A 26126-nucleotide genomic window follows, 5' to 3' on the forward strand; every position below is an offset into this window, starting at 1 on the left:
ATGGGGGCAAATCCAGTTAGCCCCCCCTAACCTCTGCCGAAATCTGTTTGGTTTTTTTTTTTTTCTTCTTTTTCTTTTTCTTCTTCCCCCCATTTTTTCCCCTTTCTGGCTTTACTTTAGCAGACCCAAAGTCTTTTTGCTAGTTTTCACTCTTTCTTTTCTCCAGGCCATGTTTTTATTGTATATGGGCACTTAACTTCTGTTTGATAACAAAAGGAATTAAGCACTCAACTTCCTTAAAAACTGTGTTTCTTTTCAGTATGTCGTTCCTACTGTATTTCTTTTATGTTCACCTTCAATGACTACTGATATGCCAAGCCCAGGTCTTTGTTTTTTCCTTAAATGAAGCAAATCTCCTGACATCACTGGCAACAGAAGCATTGCTTGAACAGAGAGTAACCAACAGTTACTCTTAACAGTGTATGGTAATGAATGAGACAATCCCCATTAACTATGGTTAATAACCACAGTTTCACACCCTACAAAAGTTCTCTGCTTCACAAATGAGGAGCAGGCAACCTTCAATTAACTCCTTCTGTCTTGTTTAAATACAATTTTGTGTGCTAACTGGGGACCAAATTCTGTTTGCCTAACTCAGGAGAGCACTTTGTTTCTTTTAGCAGAAAAACTGATAATTTAGCTTTCATTCAAACAAATAAACTCTTGATTTGACTTCAGGTGCTCTTATGGCCTTAACGTCATTAGGAAGAAGTCTGCATCTTGTGCCAAGACACTGTATCTTCCTCCCCACCAGGTAAATTCTCACCGAGTAACAGCTGGAAAAAGAGCTGGATGACTAACAAACATGAATCCAACAACTGAAAACAAGAAGATTGATCTGTTATTCCCATTCTTGCCAGCAAGTGTTGCTGTTTACCAAGGGAACGCAAGAACGAAAAAAAAGAAGAAAAAAGATATTGCTAAATTTCCTTATTCTGTTTGTATCCAAATCCTTCCATGCAGAATTCTGATTCATCAGTTGAAACTCAGTGTGGCTTCAGAAGAGCATGCTTTTGATAGCTTCTGAAAGCAGAAGGCTTGCAGACTATTTTCTGCAAAAAAAAACTGAACATGCATATGATCTTTTGCAGTGTTGATAAGCACACTGCAAATGCCCAAGGAGAAAACTTGTGTGGGGAGATAACTGCAGAAACTATTCTTAGTAACAGAGTTCTGCATCTGTTAAAACTAACTCTGCTGGCACTGCGCTGAAAATTTATATTCACGAACACGTGCTCCAAATGTTGTGAAAAAGATACTATTTTAAATTCTGTTTTATGTAACCTGAAACATCTCCGAGAGCTCATGGAGGTATTTTCATTGTGTACCGAGAAGGAGCAAAGCCTGGAGCGGTGGTCTCCAGCGCAGGGCTCATAAACAATCGCCAGTGGTGTGTGGGCACCAGAAACCTGCAAGTTAAAAGCACAGCAAGAAGCAGAGCAAAGCCCAATCTCCCACAGAAACAGGTTGCACAGAGTCGCAGACCTAAACATGGCTTTAAAAATGGATTTTTGCTGGCTAAACCCCTGCCACTCAGCATGGGGAACCGATCTTTAGCGAAACATTTAAGCAAATCCTTAATGTTCAGTGTATCGTGGAGTTTCATTTTCTGATCCCCTCATGCAGGCAACGTAACACTCACAGACAAGCAGTAAAACTCTTAAGAGACCTGCAGATGAAAATAACATGGTGCAAGCCGCACGTGTGTGGCAGTGACTGAGATAGGAAACTTGGTCTGCAGATAGAATGAAGCACCAGAGCCCCAGTTTCCCATTTTAATAGACAATTTTACGATCAAACTTCAATACTTCTTTTAACTGTCTTATTTCAATCTGAAAACTAACTTATATTAGGGGAAAAGTTCACTCTTCTTTCTAGCATCAGCCTTTTGGGTTTTTTTTTCCCCCCCAAGTCCTCCCATAGCATTTTATTTTTGGACAGTACGAGAAGCTGGGCAGAAGCTCGCTCTCTCCCTGATACATCTTCAGTGCCTCTTAAGTTAGACCAAGCAGAAATCATGGCAAAGTACACTCTTTCCAATGTAACTTCTTTATGGTTATGCCTCTATGTAACGAACAGAACTGGACTCCTGGATGCACCTATAAATAATTGCTACAAATAAAGTGCTTGTCAAATGGAATAAGACCATCCACCTCTAAATCCACAGCTGAAATCTCATCAAACGGCTGAGAGCAGTCTCTGTGTTTGACATCACCTGAAGACTACTACAATGCCTTCCTGCAACACTTAGTTTATAAGTGACCACATGAAAAAAAAGTCATTATCCCACCTGGGGATAACTGGAACCTATACTTGCAGAGCAGCTGCAGAGACGTCAAAGCCTGAAAGAATTTTGGAGAAAGAAAAGAAAAGGGGAAGAAAGAAAAAAGAAAAAAAAAAAAGCCTGCAAGTTGCAGTGACTCCAGCAAAACAGTTTTCTAGTTGGTTAAACAGCCAAAAGGAGTATGAGTCTCTACCACTCACACCAGACTTACTCATAACCCCTTCCTCCTGGCTCCCAGGGGCCATATTCGGGTGCTCGTTTCGAAAGACAGCCCCCCTCTTTAATCACCTTTTATTAAAAAGCTCTTTTTAAAAGCTGATGGAACAGACAGGGCCCTACAGCAGTCGCAAAGAAAGTATTTTTTCCTGCTAACCCATCCTCATGGCAACAGCCAGAAATACCCTTCAGTAACCCATACGTGTCAACAAGCTCCATTACAGCCCAGGATGTTTGGTATAGCAGTTATTTCACAAGCCTCTGGTGGGACTGTAAATTCTGGCAGTGTCAAATACATTTCCTTTTATTACAAAACCCATTTTGAAGCCATCAGAAAGATTTCTCATTTGTAAACTAGCACTTCTATATTTAGAACATTACTTGGATTACAGATTTATTTCTTCTTCCTGACACTGCAGAAATGGAGAAAAAGAAAAGGCAGGAGCGCTAGCACAGGCAAGTGGGCAACTTTTCAAATACTGGAAAGGGTTTTAAGTTCTTGGAGAAGGGGACTGTTCCTCTGGATTTGAAGGAAAGGCCTGATTCACGACTTCCAGCTAAAACACTGTCCCTGACTTCACCCCTCCGTAGAATGGAAACTCTTCCTCTGGCCAGGCTCACCTGCCATGCGACTTGCGATCTGCTTCAGAAAGCAAAGGGTCAAGGCGCTGGCAGGGATGTGGGGGGAAAAACCAAAGGTCCATCAAGTACCTGGTCAGGAGGGGACCACTCACCTTCATAACTCCCCGTTTCTCCTTTGCTGAAAGTACAAATACTACCTACTAACCCCTCAGCCAAACTGAGGGGTGCAGATCACCCTCACAAGACCTCTGCTCCTCCAAGGACAGGCAGCCTTTTAGAAGTATTGGACTAAGTTGTTTTAACACGTACACTGAAGTACATCATGACGTGGACTTTGCGAGTCAAATAAAATGCGATAAGTAGTTGATGGAAGTACAGATTTCAGTTAATGTAACTGAACTAATGCATTAGGAGAATAAACAAGCCTCCTGTACGTGCAAAGATGAACACTGCTTGGCATAAGACACCTCGAAATCAACACTAAATCAAACTAATAAACATGACTGACAGGATAATGACTAATACCCCATTTAAAGCAAAGCACCATATAGCTCTTGCTTATGGATTCGGAGATCTTGATTTCTTTGACTGAATTCTCCCAACTCAGATGAGCTTTTTCTCATCAATTCTGAATTAACTGGCTCATTTATCTATTCAGAGTAAATGATATCCAAGCTTTTGATTTCTTGACTAAAACCTGTTCTGCAGCTGGAGCTAATATCAAGGCCTACCCAACCAGCTTGGTACAAATAAACTGGGGGAGGCTTGCGTACATTAGTTCCCAGATCTTTGGATATACTTTTTTTTTTGGGAGGGAGGGCACCGTTCCAATAGTTTCTTAAAACTATGGCAGCAGAACAGAGTGTGAAGCTGGGTGGCATGTAGCTGCCAACACATCAAGCATTTGCAATGATTCATTAGTCCAGGCTTTGATGAGTTGTTCCTGGTTTTGAAATAACTAGAGAAAGACGAACTAGACATCCAACCTGCCAGAGCTCAGCCGATTGGTACCCAAATTCCAGGTGCAAACCTATAGTATTGCATTGTTTTTATTTTAACACAGGTAGCTATCTTGTCAAATGACAGAAAGGTGGTCTGCATCTTGAAGTTATATACATTAACTTGTAAGGGACAGAGTAAACCAAGAGAATGGCCATTGGCTAGGTACCACTTTAACGTTTCACATTTGCATTCAATCATAACTGAACTTCTCTGTGTGTTTTTCTCTGAATGAAAACATTACCATAATTTCCTATTTTTTGAACCCTAATCTCTTTGTCTGTTTTTCCTATTAAACCTTTTTCCAGGCCTCCATCCTCTCTTCCACCAGAGTTTTTATCAGCTACAATGTATAATTTGGCCTGCTATAGCTTCCAGATGGCCGCCAACGGGACAAATTTATTCGCTTGCCATGAATTTTCCAATAGGGAAGAAATAAATGGAAGCGGGACGGCATTCCTAAAGCAAGAACCTTGCTAGTATCTCAGGAATTATGATACTTCATTTCTTCTAATAAAATCACACAGAATCGGATCCAATTCACAGAGATACCAAACACTCCCAATGACTTCACCCTTGTCTCTAACCCAAACAGCTTTTTCATGGAAAGAGGGCCACAGCACAAGCAGGTATTCAGACTGTTGGCACACCTTACTGCAAACTCTTGCCTGAAAATGCAGCCATTAACATATGGAGGAATTGGAACAAGCACTTCTATTTTTATTATACACCATCTTTTCCAAGTTATCGTTTTCCTTGCATTACAAGGTATTTGGCAAAAGAGACAGAAAACCATGAATTAGGATCAAGAATTACAGAACAGACCTTAGCCTTCCCATCAGTGTGAGGGTACTTTTTTCTGTACAGAATCCTCGTTCGAGTTGTGTTTTGCACAGTACAAATCATTCATGCAATTCCACTCAAGCCTTTTCTCTTCTTCAGAAAAAGGAGCTCCTGTATAGCACTATCAGGCAGCTTTTACATGAGGATCGTCTGGAAGGTCAGGAGACAGACCTCCAGGTTCCTGCCTGAGACCACAAGTATCAGTAAAGCCAGTATTTTTCTGTTTTGGTTACAACAGGTTTTTGTCACTTCTCCACAGACGCTACTTCCCTGGCATGTCACCTCTTAACTGAGACCCTACGCCTGTCCGAGGCTCTGCTGCCACGAATCTCTGGGCCATAGCAAACTGCCACCGACTACCCAAGGAGACAGGGCTGGGGTCCAGAACCACAGGTTCCTGACGCTTGAGAAGAAAAGCTGCAAGCTGGTCACCAACAATGCCGCATTTCTCCAACAACGTCTGCTCAGCGCTTTCTCCCATTTACAAAGGAAGGTCCTCGGAGGTACCTCCAAGCATACCTGCCCTGCCATCCTCCATCAAGTCTGTCTCAAGAGCTCTTGCCCGGGCAGGACACTGACCAGGGTTTTGACAACAGCGAGGCAGTGGGTGCACTAGGACTCCTTCCCATCACGCTGACAGCTCTGCCTCATTGTTTCCCCCTGTAGCCATCTGCTTCTCGTGTCTTATTCTCAGATTGCAGATCTGCTGTGAAGCATCCCACCGCCTTCCTTCATGCTCACATAGCACCTACCAACAGCACGGATGCTGGGTCCCGAGCAGGGATCCTAAGTGTTATAGTACAATAAGGCATAATATGCAGAACAAAAGCTGTTTACAGAAGACTTTGTTGTTGGAGCTCCCCAGATATACTGCTGGAAAAATAACATCACATTTCATAATCATTTCCCTGATGTGTGCCAACTGCGGAGGAACCCTCTTGAACCAGTACAGCTCTAAAGTACCCTGTATCGAAGTCCTAGGCCTGTACACAAAGCCGCTGAGGAGCAACAAGGTTTATATTCTGATTATTTTCATCCTGAGCAATTATGGGCTCTGACATAATGTAATAGCTATTTTGGCACAACTTTTGAGGAGCATGAGTAAGCAGCCTCTCCTAATTGATGTGCAGATCCTGGAGTGGGTAGTAACTGCATAATAGCTTCATGTTGTCTTCTGAAAGTTAACACAGATGTGAACCCTGTCAGACTAGTCCACAGTCACCAGCAGTGGCTACGCACTGGAAGAATTTAATCCTGTTTCATCCATTATCTACATTTTCTGTCTCCCATGAAAAACAGATTAACACAGGACGACTTGGACATTACAGCTGCAGTCGACGCAAGTGATTCCAGATCTCAATGGTGGCAGGAGGACTCAAGCAGCCGATCAAAATACCTTGGCTTAACAAGTTATCATGCAGCAGCTGAGCAACAAGAGCAGCCGCGTGTGCTGTCAGACCATAGCCAATGTGTACCAAGACAGCTTAGCTTAGTCTACGGTCAAAGAGGTTAGCGTTAACCTGCATTACATCATATTTGCTACGAACCAGGACTTTGCACACAGATAACTACTGCAGTATAGCTGACATCAGTAAATTATTACACAGAATTAACTAAACTATGCTTGAGCCGTAAGATGATTAGCTCAGTGAGCCAGTATATTTGGCGCATGGTTCCTATGGAGTAAACATAAAGCTCAAGAAAAGAGCCCTGGCAGGTTACCAGACCACTGGCATTACTGCTCATTCATTTAAGAGATTCAGTATGTTAAGAATCAGTCATATAAAGTCATCAAACTGGACCCATTGGTAAAGATGTCACTGAAAGTAAGCACGGTACTTGTCACACTTTCTACTGGAATGCTGCTTTTAAGACAGCAAAATTCAGCCACATACAGAAAACCAACCACACGCCACCCATACAATTCACACATCACTTTTACCATGTTTTTATGAGGTCAGCAGTAAGATTTTATGTTCCATCTAACCCAACATAACTGCAAGCTGCTTCGGAAGGAGGAGTCCTGCCCTCCCACAGTCCTGGTTCCCAACTCTCCCCCGGGTTGGGTCTTGTAACTGTGTGGCCGAAGCACAAGTCAGTTCTGCAAGCAGATGGAAAACTTTTTTTTTTTTGAGCATGTGTGGTCCTTTCCCATTGAACCAGGAGGATAAACCAACTCTCCCTGCAACCATTTAGCAGCCAGCTCCTTCAGGGGTGCAGGACTGCGACCCAAGGCACAGACGGGCACGGCCGTACCTTCCAGCAGCAGCCTGCAGCCCCAGGAGATCAGGTGTAGCACAAAACCACACCCCGCGCGGTGCATAGTCCTTCTGCCGGCGTGAACTTTCACCTCACATTACTGCCTTGGAAATAAAGTAGTTAAGTAAGTGATAAGAGGCTATTTTTTCCCTTATATCACTCAAATGATAGAAAAGACAAAGCCTGCGATTCCTCACGTCTAAGCTATAGAGGAGATGGCTGGGTGAACACCAAGCCTCCTGCATCTTCGCCTCTGAAATCTACTGGAGCAGACAACACCAAAGAATTGGTAGAAGTGCACTTTAATGTGAGAATGCGTGACACAGGGCAAAAGTGTGATAGACAGTATTGCTCTGCAAATACCTTTGTGTTCACGTTCTGAATTGGCGCTCTTACGTGGTCCCCGATACCCAGACCAAAAAGGATGGGTAAACAACATTTTCTGCAGTGCGATATTCAGTGGAAAAGGGGAAAGCTGTCCCTTATCCCTGCAGTCTCCCAAAATCCCTGGGCAGCAGAAACTGGTGCAGTTTTGCGGGCTGTTTGAAGGCCTGTACCTTACATCCAAAGGCAAGTCAGCCCATATGAACTGGTGTGATGCCAGCAGTCCAGTCCTGAAAAGCACGGGACTTACCAGCTGGCACATACTCCACGCATACGTGCAATAAGCCTGACGCTTTCTGGGGAAAATTAAACCTGTTTTCCCTTGCATAGCAGCTTTGCTCTTGCAGAGGGGAGCAGCAGTACGCAGCTATACTCCAATGCTGGGAGTAGTTGAACAGTCCTCTTGCCAGAAAAGCTGGGGACCACTTTTCTTTGTAACGGCAACGGCTGTGGTAGGATGTAAAATACGGGCACAGCAGCATGAGGAATGCTACCAAATAATCCCAAAGGCCAGGCCAATTTTTGTGAACTCTGCTGCCTGCAGGTGTAATTCTCCTTCCATGTACCATCCTTCTGTGCCTCTCCAACAATAAACTCAGCAGAATATGCTGGAGTTTGGGTTCAGTCTTCAGTTACAACAGAGAAGGGGATCTCAACTATTAGCTCGTATCACCTAGTTGAACGAGGCGTCCCTCCATCTTTATACACTCTTCTGCCAGCCTCTGTGAGTGCCTCACACCTTCTGGTAGTTGTACTGCCACAGCCATCCAATGTCCAGATTCCAGAAAAAGCTGTACAATAAACCTAAGTGCAATAAAAAGTCAGTGTGCAACAACAGAAATCCCAACTCCATTACTGATTCTCAATTTAATTCAGAACATTCCTTAACCATGCAAATGCAGAGGTAAGGCAGTGCCTTCAAAATGCTTTCATTAAGGACTCATCTAGCACAGCTCCCTGTAAACTGCATATAATCTAATTTCTGCACTACCCTGTTTCAGTTTCTCATTACTGAATATCTTTCATGTTTTAATTCACATGACATTAGATTTGCTGCACTAAATGAGCACCTTCTGAACTCCAGAATAAAATGGAGGTTAATTACTAAACCAGATTTTTAAGTGAGAGTAAAACTCTATTAATGCCTAAAGCAATGCTAAACTTGACAACTTAATTGAAGTTAAGCATTGCAGAGTTAAACTGCCCCAACAGCTTTATTCAAGCAGCAGCTCACACAGTGAGACCTCCCAGGATCCCACGTTTTGCCCAGATGAGAGGACAGGACTTCTCCTGCTCCCGAATCGTGCATTTGCAGTGAGATACTCAAGTAGCATTTTGAGATGGCCTTGTAAGCAGATGTCCAGACCTCTTCCCCGATCTCCTTCTCCTCATCTCCCTTGTACACACCACTGAGCCTTGGAATAAACAAGGGGAGACAAACAGAAGCGATGGAGTAAAAAGAGCTCTCACTGCAGGTACAGGTAGAGGCAAAACCTACAGTCAAAATCCACCAACATCTAGCATTCACATGGTATTAATTTTGTCACCAAGGCACCCAAGAGCTAAGCCTTACAGCATCCTGGGAGTGCAGATACTGCTGCATGCTGTTTACCACCCAAAGTCACTCATTGCATGAGAAAAGCCCAAAAGGACTGCATAAATGCAGATGACATCCTCATATATAAATTTACAGTAAGAAGGACCATTGATACTATTGGTTCTCAGGTTTGCTTGGAGCTTCTAGATGGCAATAAGTAACCAAGTCTTTCCCCCAAAAAGTGCTACTCTGGGAAAGCACCCTTAACTTTCCGCTTATTTCTCAATAGTTATTGGAAATGCAAACGGAACAAAGTCTGGAGCAGTAAACATGGTTTATTTTTCATACTTGATGTTTTGCTATTGCCAGTCAACTTCAGTTACCCAAACATGTCAGAGCTTGACAGTATAGAGAAATGAATGCAGCCTCAGAAAATACAAACCGGAGTCTGTATAGTCAGCACATGTTCATTCCTACGTCTGATACCAAGTGAATCAAGTAAGACTGCTATGGTATCGCATAGCACTGGACTCTTACTCGCTATTGACAGTATTAACCTCGTTAAAGGTTTGTATTTAACTGCTATACTTGATTTTACCCTGGAAGGCACCTCCGAAGTAAACTTTTCTAGTAATTCCAGTAAACCTTTTTTATGCTAAGGAACATATTTCTGTAAGATCTCCAGTCCATGAAGCTGCCAAAAGCCATCTGGAGAAAACTGAAGTGTAGTGCTAGGTAACTGCATGATGCAGGAAAGCCAAGGCAAGATCGGTCCTGACTGAAGCTTAGATACTCAATTCCATGTGCTATTTGTTTAATATAGCTTGGCAGAAGTGTATTGTACACTGTCCCGACGAACACAGACACAGTTGCAGGTTACAAAAAGGCACTTCATGCACAGCACACTGAGGAACCAATTCTAGAATCACCCCAGAGCATGAAATGGCCAAAGTTCATGTTTACTATTTTAGAAGTAATTTTGACTTTAGTGTATGAATTCACAGCAGACAAGTTAGTGCTGGTGCATCAAAGAACTGGAATATTTTAGTCAACAGCCTTGTGGAATTATTATACATGTTAAACAGTCCAGATAACATCGCAAGCGAAGAGCATCTGTCAAATGCTCTGCACTAACAACACCAAGGTACAGCTTTGCAGCACCGGACACAACCTCTGCACTGAAGCTGAAGTGCTTATTAAATGTAACGTTATGTTGTAGGGTGCTTTGCATCCATCCATCCGCAATGGGGAAGGACAGAGCAAAAAAACTAGTTTGTGTCAAACAAGATTGAATCAAGACGAGGAAGAAAACTTGGCGACCTCTGAGCCAAGACTGAAAAGGACGCAGAAGTTTTGCCCACCAGGTCTTTAATGATACCTGTACAATCATTTGTTTTTAGGACAAATTGCAACAGTTTAGATAAGCAGTAACTCCCCTTGTCTTAGAAAAGCAAAGCTGAAGAAGTGCAACTTGGGGAGGAGGTGTGCAGCATCCTGCATGCTTCATCTTGTGCGTACTGTGATACACAAGTCAAAAAACAGTATGTGTGAGTCATGCATAACTCAAAAAAATAAAAATAAAAAAAAACAAAAACCCCAAACAAAACCCCACAATTTCTTACTGTGAGGATCATCAATACTGGAACAGGTCACCCAGAGAAGTTGTGGAGTCTCTGTCTTTGGAGATACTCAAAACCGACGAGACATAGCTCTGAGCGATCTACTCAACGTGATGAGCAGCAGAGCTGGCTGAGATGATCTCCAGAGGTGTCACCTCAATGACTGCGATTCTACACAGCCACTGGGAAAAACACAAGACTGTTGAAAATAACCGAATTCCAAATTTTCAGAACCTGTCCACAAGACACCTGATATTAGACTAACAACGCTGTGGTTGGCTTTGAGAACAACCCACTTTGGATTCAGAAAGCTGCACTCATGTACAGCTCCTTTTTCAAAGGAGCCACACAATCACTCGCCATCACAGTAGGCACACACACACACACACAGACACGAGTGCTCAAGTTCTTCATGACTTAAGCACATGCAAATCTAAATACTCATCTCTCAAACGCCTAAAACCTTCTAGTGCCGAGAACTTTATCACTTTCCTTCACCTCACTTAAAAAAAAAACAAAACCCACAAACAACAAAAAACAACCGACACCAAAACAAAACACACCATCCAAAAAACCCGAACCCATAAGCCAGCACTATCATCAGGACATCAGAAACTAAACGGGCAGTTAAGTCTTTTGGGGGTGGGCAGGGGGGAGGAAGAAAAATCTGACTGATAGTGCTCTTCCTCCGTTAAACAGACGATACTGAAATTCAGTTAAATCTGCATCTCATGTTGAAAAGATTATGCATTTATCTTTTTCTAGTGGGATTTTTTACTTTTCTAAGTAGTATTTCAACGAAAGTAGAATATATTAAATTAACAGTGTCAGGCTCAAAAGTACATCAGATTTAACAGCCTGCCATATGCTGAACACTCTTCTCCCAATCCAGCAACGTATTCAAACCAGGAGCTGAAACTTATGCACAAGTAGTGGTGAGCAGCACCGTTCACGGGCTCAGGGTTTGCTGGATCAGGGTAGAGCACTCCTGTCGTTGTTACAGCCCTAGGGCTGCAACAAGTTTAAACCTACGAGTACAAAACCAATTGAATTCTTTAGGATTCCGAAATAAAGAATACATGGAAGCGTTTTGCTGAACGGAGGTTTGATCAAGGGAAGTCTTTAAACATATGCTTAACTTCAGCTGGCGTTTAAGTCTGATCTCTCTCAAAGAAGCCTCGGCACGAACGCTGGATGCTTTCTTTAGCTTGCAGCTCCCACTATGCCAAGGATTCAAAGTACATTGCGGTGGGGGAGAAGCCTATGGCAGGCATTTGCTCAGGGAGAATGCTTTTGGGAGAGACTGTATATCATTTTAATATTTCCATTACTTTTACAACTTCAAACAAGCCCAAGTTGTTTCTACAATTCCAGGTCATAAATCAGCACATAGTTACCTCCCTGAATTTTAACTCGAATTCTCATCTTCATCTAACAAGATGCCAAGAAACAGAAAAGAGCCCATTATCAAAAACTTCGATAAAATTCAGTTAAATTATCCAGATGGTTTTCATTCCACAGAAAATACTAAACGAGCAGTTTGCAGACCATAGCATTTTCTAAATACACAAAATAAAGAGAAAACAATACACAAGCGGAAAGTGCAAATGCGGAGCCCGTTATATTTTTGTTCCAGCAGAAATGCAACACAATCAATACAGCCTGGCAGTTCTAGAGCACCCATCTTTCTGCTGCCAAGGGTGCTCCGCAACTGTGCCACCAAATAAAGTGCACAGAGTTCCTAGTTCGACCACTTATTTTTTCCCATGCTACATGCAGAAAGGAGGTACTGCATTTCCATCACTGCCCCCAAAGCCAGACACTCCCTATAGCACTACAAGAAGCCAAACACAACCTACTGAACAACCTATGTACTTTGGATGACTGCAAGCAGTCAAATTTAGCATTTCTCCAAAGCATAGCCTGATTCTGTAGCTCTTAAATACAGGGGAAACTGTCGTAGATTAAATAGTGATTACAGGATTGGAATTTCAAGAGCTGTGAAAGTCCTTGCCACAAAAAATAAACCCACTGAAAAGAGACAACAAGGACAGATACTGCAATTTTCTGCACTGTGTTATTTAATAAAACTCAATGCAAAGGTATTAAATTACAGATGGGAAACATGCATCAGATAGTTGTATGACAAGACCAGAAATCATTCAAATCCGCCAAGAGCAGAATTAGAAAACTGATCAGAAAGATCAGCAAGAGATGAGCCATGGAAAAATATCTCTGCGGTTACAGATGGATATTCATCCCTTTTACGTGACATCTCACTAAAACGTTTCATAGCAACGGGGCAGAAGTTATCAGATAGCAGGAGATGAGACTGGTAACCATACAAACCAGTACCATCCTCCAGCTCATAGCACATCTCAAAAACGAGATGAGAAAACAGGCTAGCGAGCAAACCCAACACTTAAAGAAGGAGGAGCTGTAAGAAATCACTGAAGCATTTCTTCTCTAGATCATTAATATGTTTTTCCCTGCAGTACCGCTGGTTTTCCACATCAGCCAGCCAGGATGGCACAGACAAGAGCACCACCACGACCTGCTGAACGTTGCACTATATCGGTAGCGCACTGATGCTCTCGCAGTCCTGAGAGCGGGACCCGTCATCTTCCGTGTGCCTCTGTCTCTGTGCCTACCTAGAATAGCTGCAATGCCCAGGCTGCCCAGGAGAAGCTCTGAGGACGAAAATGGTGGAATCACCAGCCGAGACTGCAACCGTCATCAGGGGTGATCCAGGTTGCAGCTCACTGCAAGAGCCACCTTTTCTCACCATCCTCTTTTCGCTGAGCTGGTACGCAGCGCGACACTCGGCACAGCAGAATGGCATTCGGGAACACGAGATCATTGGACCTGTTCCTCTGCAGGTCTATTTATAGTCTCAAGTGGTGCTGCAAGGCCAAAGGCCAAATGGTCAACAGTTTCAAAGAGCAAGTCCCTAAAGATCCCACCTGAGACCCAAGACCAGACAGAGCCCCTGGATCGGTGCAAGAGATCACTGCACACCCTGCAGACCCAGAGGAGGGAGATTTTGTCCTATGGAGATCGTGGTACCCCAGCACAACTCTTACAAGCACCTTCATTAGAAAGGCTAAGTGAGAGATAATTAACAGTCTCCTCCACAAACGAGGACTCCTTTGGAAAGACAGTAACTACTGCCTGCTCAGAGGGATCTCTCCCAGAAAGCAGGAGGCTGCTGTGAAGGCAGGGTGGCCAATTCCTTTGGGAAACACCAAAAAGGCTGCAAGAAAGACCCTCCCCAGCTCTGCAGCAGCAGCAGGTCCCTTCCAGCCAGCCCTGTCTTCTTTGCAAGGGCAGCTCCTGCACCTTCGAGATCCTCAAAACAGGCAGATCCATTTCACGTTTTTCTACATTACTCAACACACTTGAAAAATACAAAGTCCTTGCTGGCCCACAGCATCTTCGGGCGAGCAGCTCCCACAGCACAGCTTTGTACAGTAAATATCAAAAGTTGTATTAGCTGGGAACCAAATTATCACTTGCAGAATAGTTTTGCAATTAGATTGAAACTGTAAATTGTGCAACAAGCTAAATCAAAAAAACAAGTTTGTGATAGAGCCATAATCTTATTTCATCTCCTGCCTTACTCACTTTACTCCTTTGTAACTCACTTCTACACAGATTTGAGCTCCTCTTGCTCTACCACGAATGATTTCACATTCCTAAAAAATTAAGCGCTCTTAAGAAATTATATATACTTGTCTTCACTCTTAATACCCACCGTTGCCCGACACCTTCCTCACCAATTTATAACACCTGGAGAGGCCCTTTGGCCACCAGTACCATCAGGGAGTCCATACCACCCTTTGACTTCCTTGCCTTCCTGCAACAATTCAGGAATCTCTGGTTCCCATAACCCTGAAGATGTTTTCCCTTCATCCAACTACCTGTGCCCCAAATATCACCACTCGTATTTCAAGCAGGTCCCCATATTTCATGCTGTGATCCCAACTACAGAGATTTGGACAACTGCCTTTTAGAAACAGATGGAGCTGAAAACGATCTAATTTCTGAGCACATCTTCCTTGCTTCCCGCTAGAGCTGTTCCACTTTGTACAAATAACTATTTTCTGGAGCAGGGTGAGAACCACCACAAGCAAATGCTCACTCCCCTGCGTTACCAAGCCACTCCTGCCCCTACCAGTTCAATGAATACTATACAAGGCTAAACAGACTAGCTTCTGCAAAAGAGACATCTCAAAAAGCCCATGGTTTATTAGTTTGGGCACACCAAAGGGTGGTGGACATGTTCAATCCCATGTTTTGGGTCACAGACAGGACTAGAACTCAAAACTTCTGTGTCCCGAGTGGATAAAGCTGGGGTAGGGGGATGTCGTACTACCTGCTCCTCCTCATCTCTGTTAGAGCAGAGCTGTCTTTGGCACGCCGCTCCGAGAAAGGTTTAGCAACAGCTCACCTAGACCAGACAACCAAATCTTCAAGGGACAGCATTCAACACCAACACCAGCCTCTTACACCCTTCACTGGCTGACTCAGGCAATCCCCCGCTCCACATGCTGGTTTTCACAAGCCTTCTTTGAAGCCACCTTTCCCTCATGCGTTCTGTAAGGAACCTAGACACCTACCTCATGGGTTTTTTTAATTCCACTAGGCAGCAGAACACATAAAAATGAGATGACGCAACGCTAAACCAAAGTTCCCCTTATGAATGTAGCCCTAGGTGCCCAACAGGATGTGACAGGTGGACAGGCAGGCGAGCCGAGCCGGAGGATGAGCTCACGAAATGAGCAGTTGCACAGCATACTACTAATCTTAAATTCCAAACTCATTATGCACAAGCCTAACAAACAAAGGAGCAGCTTAACAGATTTACAATGTGCCTTCTCCAAGGGTGGAATAATTATTTATCAGATAGCAACCTTCGTGTTACAACAGCAATAAATAAATAAATGATCCCAGCAACTCTTCTGAACTGTGCCACTAGACAGACTGACATCTGTGATGTGCCTTTAGCATGGCTGAGCTTGGGTAGTATTGTAAATATTTGGTACAAATAAAATAAAGCTTGCTAGACTGAGCAGAAACCCAAACACAGGAGTTAATGGCATCCCAGGGGTCCACTGCAAGAGCCCCACACCACCCTGAACTCCTTCCAGCTTCCAATGAACAGCTCAAAAGAGTTTTTTCCCTTTGCTTTTCTGTAAGGCCATCCCCTCCTGCATGTGTACACATCTCAATATCATTCTGATTTGATTCTTTCAGGTTGCAACTGTTATTTATTCAGGCTGAAGTTCACAAACGTTATAAAAAGGGTATGGTTTGTTCCCTCTACCTCTGTATTCCTAGTTTGGCTTTACAGCTGTGTATTACCATGCAGGGACACATCCAGAAAAAGCATTCCAAAGTCAGTCAAATTTTATACAAATCCTCTCCTTCTTTACTTAGATAAAACCCAAAGAATCCTGAAACAAAAGAGTAAATGTGCACGAAACATGCTCAGCCAGGCTCTCCCACTCAGATATCTCAATGATCCTTTTCCATCTCTACAGTACTATTCCGACTTCCCAGTTTGAAGCTCCAGGACCCCAACCCCCCTTGCCCATATTCCCCATCTCTTGCCATCTGACAGCTTCCAAAGTCTCTCCCATTTTCTCACCCTGAAACAGTTCCCAGCCAATTTAGCTCCATCCCAAGTTTTCTAGCTGGCTGCTTCTCCTCCAGAAAGAATCACAGTAATTCCTCTTTTCTGTCTGTGTTTACATGTTACAACAGAATGGCTGGGAATAAGATTAGTAACGATCCTTCATCATTCCTGTCTCTGTTCTCTGAAGCATCCTTCGGACATTCCAGTTGTTCCCACTTCTTCTCGTTACTTTTCTCCAGTCTCCAGATCCCAACATCCCTGCTCTACTAGGTTTCTACCATTCATACAGCAGTTTGTGTTGTCACATACGGTGAACACAAGAAACGGTCTCAGCATCCTAGGGTTACAGGCAAGCTTTGATAATACAGTATATGTTATTGGTGTGATGCTTTAAACACATTAAACTTGGCAAGCTTCCAGTGCCTAAATAGCTCAAAGCTGATCAACATCTTTCCAGGTACCCAAAACATTAATTTTCACCATGTAAAATTTTCGCAGAATTCATCATAAATAAATTCTTTAATGTAACAGTAGGCCAAACCAGGCACATAATCCTTGCACACAGAGAAACGAAGCTTGCCTTTGTAGGTTTGAACAGATACAAACCTCCTTCCTACTCCCTGCAGCTTCAGCGGTCTCTTCACAGGCAGTCTCACACGATGCTCTGAGAAGGCCAGACCCCCCAGCACGCTCCACCAAGCCGCTCCAGCCTAAGCAGCAGGGTCAGGTGGGTTTATGCCCATTTTGCATCAAAAGAGCAGAACAAACGGAGGCGCAACGTACCTGTGAAACTAGATCACTGGTTTTTGGGGAGCGTTTAAGAAGGATGAATCCAGTTCTTCCAAGAGATGGGAACTGCCGCATCGTCTCAAATGCGACTGTTTCCCTTAGCCGAAATGTCCCTACAAAATAGCAACTGCAGGACTGATCTCCAGCTGCCTGTCACCGTACCTGTGGTATTGTGGAGTAAGAGGAACAGGGTCTGAAAAAGAGGTATTTCTTTGTTCTTGATGCTCATTTCTCCAAGTAATACAGAATTCATAAACTCCACATCTGCAAATGTATGTCTGCCTACATCGTAAAGGAATAACCTTCATGGGAACTGATTTAAAAAAAAACTTGTTTACTGTTAGAGGCTGTTAATTACAACATTAAAATACTAGCCCAAACCCTACATTAAACTTGCATTCTGTTTTACATAGCAGTATACGTAACAATCATCACAGCAAGCAGCTCTGTTGGCTCATGCTGGAAGAAGTAATTATATATCACGGCAACACATTTTTGCCCTTCAACCTGCCAGTCCAGTCCATGCAGCAGCTGTGAGCAGCAGGTCAGGGCGGGGGGAGTCTACAGAGGGTTTCTACATAATCACTTACCACCAAAGAAAAAAAAGCTATAAACCACCAGACCCTGGCTTGCATGCTTGGCAGAAAGCTGCTAACACAAACATTACAGCAGCCCTTGCAGCAGAGATGTTACCAGAAAAAATGAGCTCAATCCAAAGGCACTATTAGTGGTTAAAGTATTAGCTAGCAGTTGCATTGCAAGCTTTCCTTACCAATTTTCACAATTTTTGTACTTGTACCACTGATACCCACACCATCCTCTTTCACTTGGACACACTACGCCCTCTTTGAAACACTTATTTTCAGGTGAAGCCCACAGACATCAATGACTAGGGCTTATGCAAGTCACAAGCTGAAATTCCGGGCAAAGATACGGGGAGAGAGCCCTTTCAAAAGGCACCCCAAAATTGCTAGTGCCCATCCACAGCAAGCAGACCCTTGGCATGTCTAACACAGGAAACCACACTAACCTCTACCTCGGAGATGGGCTGGAGGACAGGCTGATCTGTTTCAGACTGTATTGCAGTCTTTGGTTCCACTGAACCTAAACATTTCAATCTTGACACTCAAAGCAGCATCAGCTTTTTTACAGCTGTTGCAGATAAAGCAGTAGCATTGTTATATTATGAATATGCAACAATATTCCTTTTCCTGTGCTGTTTTTCCCCAGTATGAAATGAAGTGTAAAACAACATGCAAGCCAATAATTGTCCAGTTACTGTTTAGCTGCTGGGATTATTAAAAAAAATAAAAAATAATCGCAGTTCTAGTATAATAGGATAGCGATGCAATAGTTAACCGTCCAGCAAAATCTGCCATGCCATACTGCTTAATCATGTTGTCTTTGTTCCAGAAAAAATAATATTAAAAGACAGTGAATTTTACCAAATAAAAATGTTACAACCAATGTCTTTCAAAAACTTTTTGAATCCAAAATAGAACGAGACAGACAATAATGGCCAAGAGCCTGACCAGCCTCATGGAAGTTGGACTCTCATTTTGTTCTCAGCACTGAAACAGCAGATCATTCTCGGAAAACAATTAACAGCCAACAGGCAATTTCAATTTTTAGCAGAAAACCAAACAGAAAATTACTCCTTCTGTTTCATTTTCAAAGTCTTAAAGTGTGTTGCTTTGGAAAGCAAACCTAGAAATAGGAGGACAGCATAGTAAGTGTCAGAACAGGTTTCTCCTGTACCCTCATTTTTAAGCAGCTGTACAGATTTCTTCCCATTAAACTTTTAATCATAGACTGTGGTGAGAGGCTAAATTTGTTTATAAAATAACGCATCTGCAAGTCTCTTCTGCTCTTGTTTCCCAATATTCTTCTAGATCCTGATCAAACTGTACAGCAGGAATTAGTCACGCTGCCTACCAGATACATCACCCTAAGTGCCAAATAAAAACATACACAGCACAGAATAAGCTCCACAATGACTTGTTAATGACAACTGGTAGGTTCAGAGCAGCCCCAAAAATTCTCGTCCAGAGGCTGGTGAAATTACCTCCACTACTCGCAGGGAAATGAGCAGTACCAGGGGCACCCCACCTATCCATCAGCAGGGCTGCATCGGTTTATTTTCAGCCATTTAAAAGGCAGAAGAATACATGGGTTCAAATTATCACCTGGATTCTGTCAGTCGATAGTAGCCAGCTAGGGAAGCTTCCTACTCACCAGAAAGGTATGGATTTATTTCATGCAGAGTGCATACGTACTTACACATGACTAAAACAACCAGCAGCCCGATAAATAAAAACACATGTGCATGCTAAAAGGTGCACAGTCAGTGCAGTCAGCTCAGCCTCAAAGTATCTGTGCACTGCCTGATCAGCTTGGCAGCCAAACAAAATCCTCCCGAGGAAAGCAGGCTAGGGAAGCAAAAAGGTGACGTTCAATAGTTCGTATCAAAGCAAATGCTGAACTGAATTTCATGGGCTATTTCTGTTTCCTTGCTAAATAGCAAAGGCCTACTGCAAATAACAGAGCGAGAGTTTCGCAGAAGAGAAAAGGTCAACCAGGATCTCTCACCATGGAAAACGCTCTGCTACAGGCAGGGAGCAGCACCGGCTCCCAGTATAAAGAAATATAAAGAAATACCACTTATTGTCTCCACATGTTTATACAATAGACACTCCAATTGCAGCATTTCCTTTTAAGACTGTTTTCAAAAATAAAAGAGTACAAAAAGATGTGGCGAGGCTTTCCTTCCCAGTGAAGTGAATTTGAGGTGCAGAATAAACATGGGATTATTGACTCACTCACAAAAATGTTACCGGAGAGATTTCAAAGAGACATACTTTTGGCTTAGCTCTACTCCCACTGACGTCGGTTAAGACTTTTACCATTGACTTCAGTCAGTGCTAGCCTACGTATCACTTTAACTTAGCTATTATTACCTTTTAGTTTAAAATATGTAATGTTCCTCTGTAACAGACGGAAAAATATTTCAGGAACTTTTTAAATCTGTTCCTCCAAGATACATTTTTATTTTTTTTAAACACACTGAGACGCGGTTCCTGGATGCAAGCACATGTGACCTGTTCTAAATAAAGGATATTTTCCACTTCTTGCACAACTGGAACAGATATAAGCAGTAGCTTGAACAAACTGCATTGCAGAACCCAACCAGAATATAAAACACTTGAATAAGATCCATAAATAGCAGTAATATGAAAAGACTACCTCCAATAAGGCACAAACTCAATGTTGAGAAGCCTAATGTAATCAAGTTCAAATTTAATCATGCTACAAAGTTCATTTACAAAATTAAATTTGATCGTCTGCAGACTAAGGCACTTTAGAAAAGTCCTCTTTGGCTCCAGAGTAAGTACACAGTTTAAAAACGTGTGCCTCTGGTGAAATTAGTATTTCCTCAACAAACACTGTATTAAAAGGGAAGTTTTTACTAAGTCGAGACTTCAACGTTTAGCACAGCATCAGAAGGGGGGGGAAGAAAAAAAAGGGAGTGTTTTACAGAGGATCCTAACTGGATAGAGATGAGGTACTAGTTGATTTAAGTAAAATATTGAAGGTTTACATTTAAAAAAAAAGGCATTTGGACACCAGGAATGATGAGAATTTTATAAAAACATCACTGCTTTAATAATGACAAACTCTACATCTCAAGGCTATTGCTCATAAAGCAAGAATAAGCCTCCTAAAAAACTATCACGCAAGTTAAAAGCATTTCCTAATAATTTTTTCCACTGAAAATACTTCAGTAACTGCATCACTCAGGCGCTTTTTAACCAGTCTGAAAATAAAAAAGCTGGGAAAGGGCAACAGAAAATAGCACAAATAGCAGTAGCTTACCTGCAGGTACATGGATTTATTAAGAGCAAGGCAGTAAATTACAACAACTGACAATAATTTGCTGGCACTTGTTAGGTCGCACACACCATCCAAATGGACACACATTACAGAGAACCAAAAAACAGAGAAAAGCAATGGAATATAGAAATTTTTTGCTGCATTTGGCACATCTGGGTTAGTTCAGATTGCCCTGCGCAAAGGCAGACTGGGAAGATACCAGTTTGATATCTAAAACATCGCTTTAATACGTCAAATGATTTACGGAATCCACATCAGTAGTATGACAGATGTAACTTAAGTCTACAGCATCCTGATGACTGTGCGCAGACATGTCAGGATCTGTGCTTACTTTTGGTAATAACTGATTATTTTCTTCAACTGATTGCCTGAAAATAAAACTCTATCGATTTCATTGTGCACTGCTTGTATCAGAAAGGAAATCTTATTTACTTGTTCATTACACAAACACATACATATTTAAGTGTATGTACTTATAAATTAAAACTATTATCCTTTGGGAATGTGGCAGGAGAGGAATAAAGTATGAATGTGAGGAAAATAAATAAATCTTATTGTCTTACTGGCTAGTCATACAGTCCAGCTTCCTCCCACAGTGAAAAGTGACTCCGGAGAAACCAAAGCGACTGAAACATCTTCTCAGTTTTCAAAGACATTCAACCACAGCAAATTCCAGAGAACCCTTAAACTTATCTCGCACTTAGCACAAGAAGCTAACTTCTCATGAGTTTGAGGGGTTTAGGAAATATGGCTGGAACTGATGTATCTCAGCCCCATGTATTCTCTCCATCCCTTGTGATTAAAGCTTTTTGCTGGGCTTACATTTTTCCTTGGCCTCTAGCATTCAATTGTGGCTTGGCCTAAGTTAGTACAGTATTTACTGCAAAAAGTTTTTATTATCAGACCCCTTGAGGCTTTGGATTGCAGACTTGAATTATGAAATATGGATGGAGTAACTGTGAGGGCACACTGAAGAGGAGAAATCTTCAACTGGATGTCATATATTGGAAAGCAAGCAATCTGGGAGGAAGCGAATAGGAGAGTTTTACTGAGTGAAGGACAGCAATATCGGCAGGGCTGAGTTAAACTGGGCAAACAAAAAAAGTTCCTTCTTGGTTCAGAGCACTGGCATTCTTATTTCTGATGACTTTTTCTATGTACTTACAATTTCAGCTGCTGTGAGTAAGCCAAGGATGCTTCTCATCTCTTACGGTTAAAAAAGATCAGAGAAAGCCCTGAATGTTGCTAGGAAATCAGAAGTTCTCACCAGGGAAAAGAGTAGATTGCTACTTAGACTCATCTCCTAACATCAGCGATCGCCTCTGGCTTGCCTGCTCCCCAGGCACCTTTCCAGAGCAAGGCTGCGGAGGAGACGGTAAGAAAGCAATTCCCATGGCCACAGTCCCGTCGCTACACCACGCTGACCCGCTGCTCCTCCACTGACTGCTGTGCAATTACTCCTGATTTACATCCACAAGAGAAAGCAGCAGGGTGATGTCGGATACCCTTGATAATCATCAGTCAGACTGGTTTCAGGCCTGAGCAAAGCTGAAGGACTACAGAAGTCCTCTTAGATTACGATCTGCACATCATGAAGCAAACAGGTTTGTGAGCAACTTTTGCCTCCTTTTATCATCAAGTTTTATCAGCCTGGCTCCAGGGACAGGTTTATATGGACCTGGCAGGGGCCCCGGCTCCTTTGCTTCTTCATCTCCCGCAAGGCCAGGAAGACAACTGAGGCTCTACCTCGAGGTAAGAGCTGTACGTGAGCTGGGCAGACTCCACGCTGAGGTTTACACGTCAGTTCGCTATCTGCCAGAAAAACCATGGGTTGTTATTCCGCCCTCGGGGCTCCCTCTTCTTGTATGCATGGGAACGTGTGGAGGGACAGGGAGGCCGAGTGGGGCAACCTGGTCGCTTCTCCTACCCAACGAGCCCTTCTGGAAACATTGGAACAGATGTTGGCCATGTTGGCCTGAAGCACCACCAAGATGTCTGGATGACTCACACGGCGGACCCTTTAAACCCCAAGGGTGGGCAGTGCTGGCTCTGCAGGAGTACCAGGTGAGAACATACTGGGGCAATTCACTCCAGGGAAGTTTGAAGTGTCAACATTTAGAAGATGGCCAAATACTCCAGTGCGTCATTTCAGAGTATCTTTATTATCTCTTCCCCTCGAGAGAAGTGAACAACGCAGGGACACATTCGGATCCCAAAGCATCAAGTCACATGAATTAAAAGCAGTTGGAACATCTGTACAAGGTCAAATGCAGACCTGGTATCTGAGCTCCATGCCCACACCATCTGAAGGCATAGACAAACTGTTGACTACAAAGCGGACGACCATAAAGGGACAATTCCTGCACACCCGTTACAACCCACAGCTGGTGCAAACAGAACTATTTAACAACGGCGTGAGGTATCAGTGCTCCACCATCTACCCTGTGACTGCTGCACTCCACTGGCAACATGGACACTGAAGCCGAAGCCCTCTGGGTCTCCCATCACAGCTGGAACCCACCACCGCTGGTGAACCCTTCTCCTCCACACTGTACGCTCTCCGCACTTCAGCCTGGCTCCCAGCTAATTACCTGGACAATGGTAACTTCCCCGCACAACCTCGGAGGGCAGAGGAGTTCTGGCAGCTATGGTCAGGTTGGCTGGTCTGTCAGGCTGTGAAAGGCTGCCCATCACCACCATTACGTGCACCATTTCTCAGCAATACCAAAGGTTCGGAGTGAGGTAGGGCTGCCTTGGAGACAGGCCACAGGAGGTGGCCCCAGATTTGCCAGCCCTTGCGACAGTGACAGATTTTTAACGTCTTTTACTACAAGACCTTCAATGTTTCTGAAACATTCAGAGCATGATCAAAAAATCATTTATTTACTTTGAAGCATGTCTGACAGGCGATACAATCTAAGCTCATTTTAGCACATGCTTTTTAAAATATTTACCTTCCCATTCATTTTTCAACTGCATGCACAGACGTACGAAGAGCATTGTTCAAAACCAAAAACCATGAATATAAAGACAGGCTAACAACAGACTTGATTACAAACACGATACACTCGCAGCAATGACCTTACATTCAGCTGAGTACTGCTTAGGAGAGTGTTGTGATGAAATGGAGGGTTCGTTACCGCCAAAGTACTTTGAATGAAAAAACAGAGGAGGGAGAAACATGCCATTGCTGACAAGGTACATGCTTAAGGCGCGGGAGAGCATTTGCTTTCTTTTTCCAGCAGGTACCCAACACCCCGCAAGGGAGAGAAACACACGCCGCCTTATTTGCCTTTACAGACCATATCTACGCGACGCAGCCACTCCAGATAAGAATAACGCATATATCTCGGGGAGAAAAATACTTTGACGTACCTAGGCAAAAGTTTCCAGTCCCCAAGCAATTGCAAGTAACAAACCTGCTCTCAAACTCGGGGGGGGGGGGGGGGGGGGAACCAACAACAACAAAAACCCCAAAACAACCTTATAAGACCTTGCCACAACTTCGCAGCTTTGCGCTGACCCCACCCGAGTGCCGCCGCACCTGCGGGGGGCGGGGGGGGAGGACGGGCATGAGACGCGGCGGGGCTCACCGGGGGGCAGGTGCCGCCGATGCCTTGCCCCCCCCCGCCCCGAGAGGAGCCCGCGGGCGGCGGGGGCTCCCCCGGCGTGACGGCGAGGCCCCGCACGGCCAACAATGCCCTTTACATAACGCCGGCCCGGCCCGCCCTCCCGCCCAACAACGCCGCTATTATGGCAGGAAGCACTAAATGGCCGCCCCGCTGCGCAGGATGCCTCCCCTCAGCGCGGGGCTGGCTCCGGGGGGGGTATTTTAACGTTTACAAACGGCCTGACCCAGCGCGGGGACCCGCCGCGCCGCCCCGGCCCCGTAGCGCGGGGGCACCGCGTCCTCCGCCCGGCGGAGCGGGTGGCCGGCCGCCGCCTGTCCCACCTGCTCTTGAGGGGCTGGCTCTTCAGCTCGTAGTAGGTCTTGGGCTCCTCGTGGAATTCCTCGCCCACCTCGAAGTCCGGCACGATCCCCGACTCCGCCTGCATCGTCGCCGCCGCCACCGCCGCTGCGAGAGGGAGAGACGGGAGGTTACCGCCGCCCGAGCCCAGCCGCGCCGCCCGCTCCCGCACACACACAGCGCCGCCGCCCGCCCCGCCTGGGACTTGTAGTCCGCCCCGGGGCCGGCCCGGCCGCCTCCGCCCGCTGCGCACTACAACTCCCGCCGGGCCGCGCCGCGCCGCGCCGCGCCGGGCCGGGCAGGGAAGGGAAGGGCCGGGCCCGCCGCTGTCAGCCGGGAGCGCGGGGGCGGGGGCGCCGAGCCATGCCCGCCACCTGCCGCCCCCTCCCTGCCCTCGGCCCCCGCCCCGCCCCTGAGGGCTGACGTCACACGGCTCTGACGACAGGCAACCGCCAGAGGTGCCGCGCGTGACGTCACGCCTGCCCTCAGCTAGACAGGAGCGGAGGCTGCGATTGCTCCGTCCGCTGCTGGCGCCGGGCGGGCTCTGCCAGCCCCTGCCCGCGGCCGGCCCCAGCGCGCAGGCAGCGGCAGCGAGGGGAGATGGAAACGCCGAGGGCTGTTCATCACACCCGTGAAAATGTCTGGCAAAGGGTCTTGTCAAAGGTGCCGGTAGGCGGTGGGTGTCCGGCAGCACCAGGACATTCCTGGGCAGCTTCAGACTCGGGCATTGGCCTCGTTAGGGGTTCGTTAGAGGTGGAGGTGGGGATCAAGCAGAGGATGTGGTGGGTTTGAATGGAAACAACAGAGAAGATCTACAGGCGATAGAGGGTGGGACATTTATGGTAATTTATTTCGCCAGGTCTAGAACGCATTCGCGTCCCAGGACTGTTTGCATTTTCCAGAGTAAGTTCTCAGCATGAGAATTTATAGCTCTAAGAGGCTTCCTTCAAACTTTATGTGCCTTTATAAATAGGCAAAAGCTCATAAACAGTGCAAAGAAAAGTCCAATAAAATTAAATATTTGAGAGCCAGCTGGGTTTCAATTATTTGCAGCAGAAATTTTTTAATGCCGCCTCGTCTTCCAGATTGGCTCCTGGCAGGATTAGGAAACAAAGAG

The 26126-nt window shown here is 44.6% G+C and overlaps 1 protein-coding gene across 4 annotated transcripts in view; it reads right to left on the minus strand.

Moving 5' to 3' along the window:
• The window catches only part of MITF (melanocyte inducing transcription factor), a 110595-nt gene extending 85297 nt beyond the window's left edge, over positions 1-25298 (minus strand). For 2 of the 4 annotated variants that reach the window (XM_075158641.1, XM_075158639.1), the window contains exon 1: positions 24994-25298. In XM_075158641.1, the coding sequence (XP_075014742.1) occupies positions 24994-25097 (104 nt within the window). In that variant the 5' untranslated portion in view covers positions 25098-25298. The remainder of the gene's footprint in view (positions 1-24993) is intronic. The other 2 variants (XM_075158642.1, XM_075158640.1) reach the window with 2 other exon arrangements.
• Positions 25299-26126: the final 828 nt, after the last annotated feature.

This window comes from Calonectris borealis, chromosome 10, assembly GCF_964195595.1.
Source record: "Calonectris borealis chromosome 10, bCalBor7.hap1.2, whole genome shotgun sequence".
In the NCBI taxonomy this organism is placed as follows: Eukaryota; Metazoa; Chordata; class Aves; order Procellariiformes; family Procellariidae; genus Calonectris; species Calonectris borealis.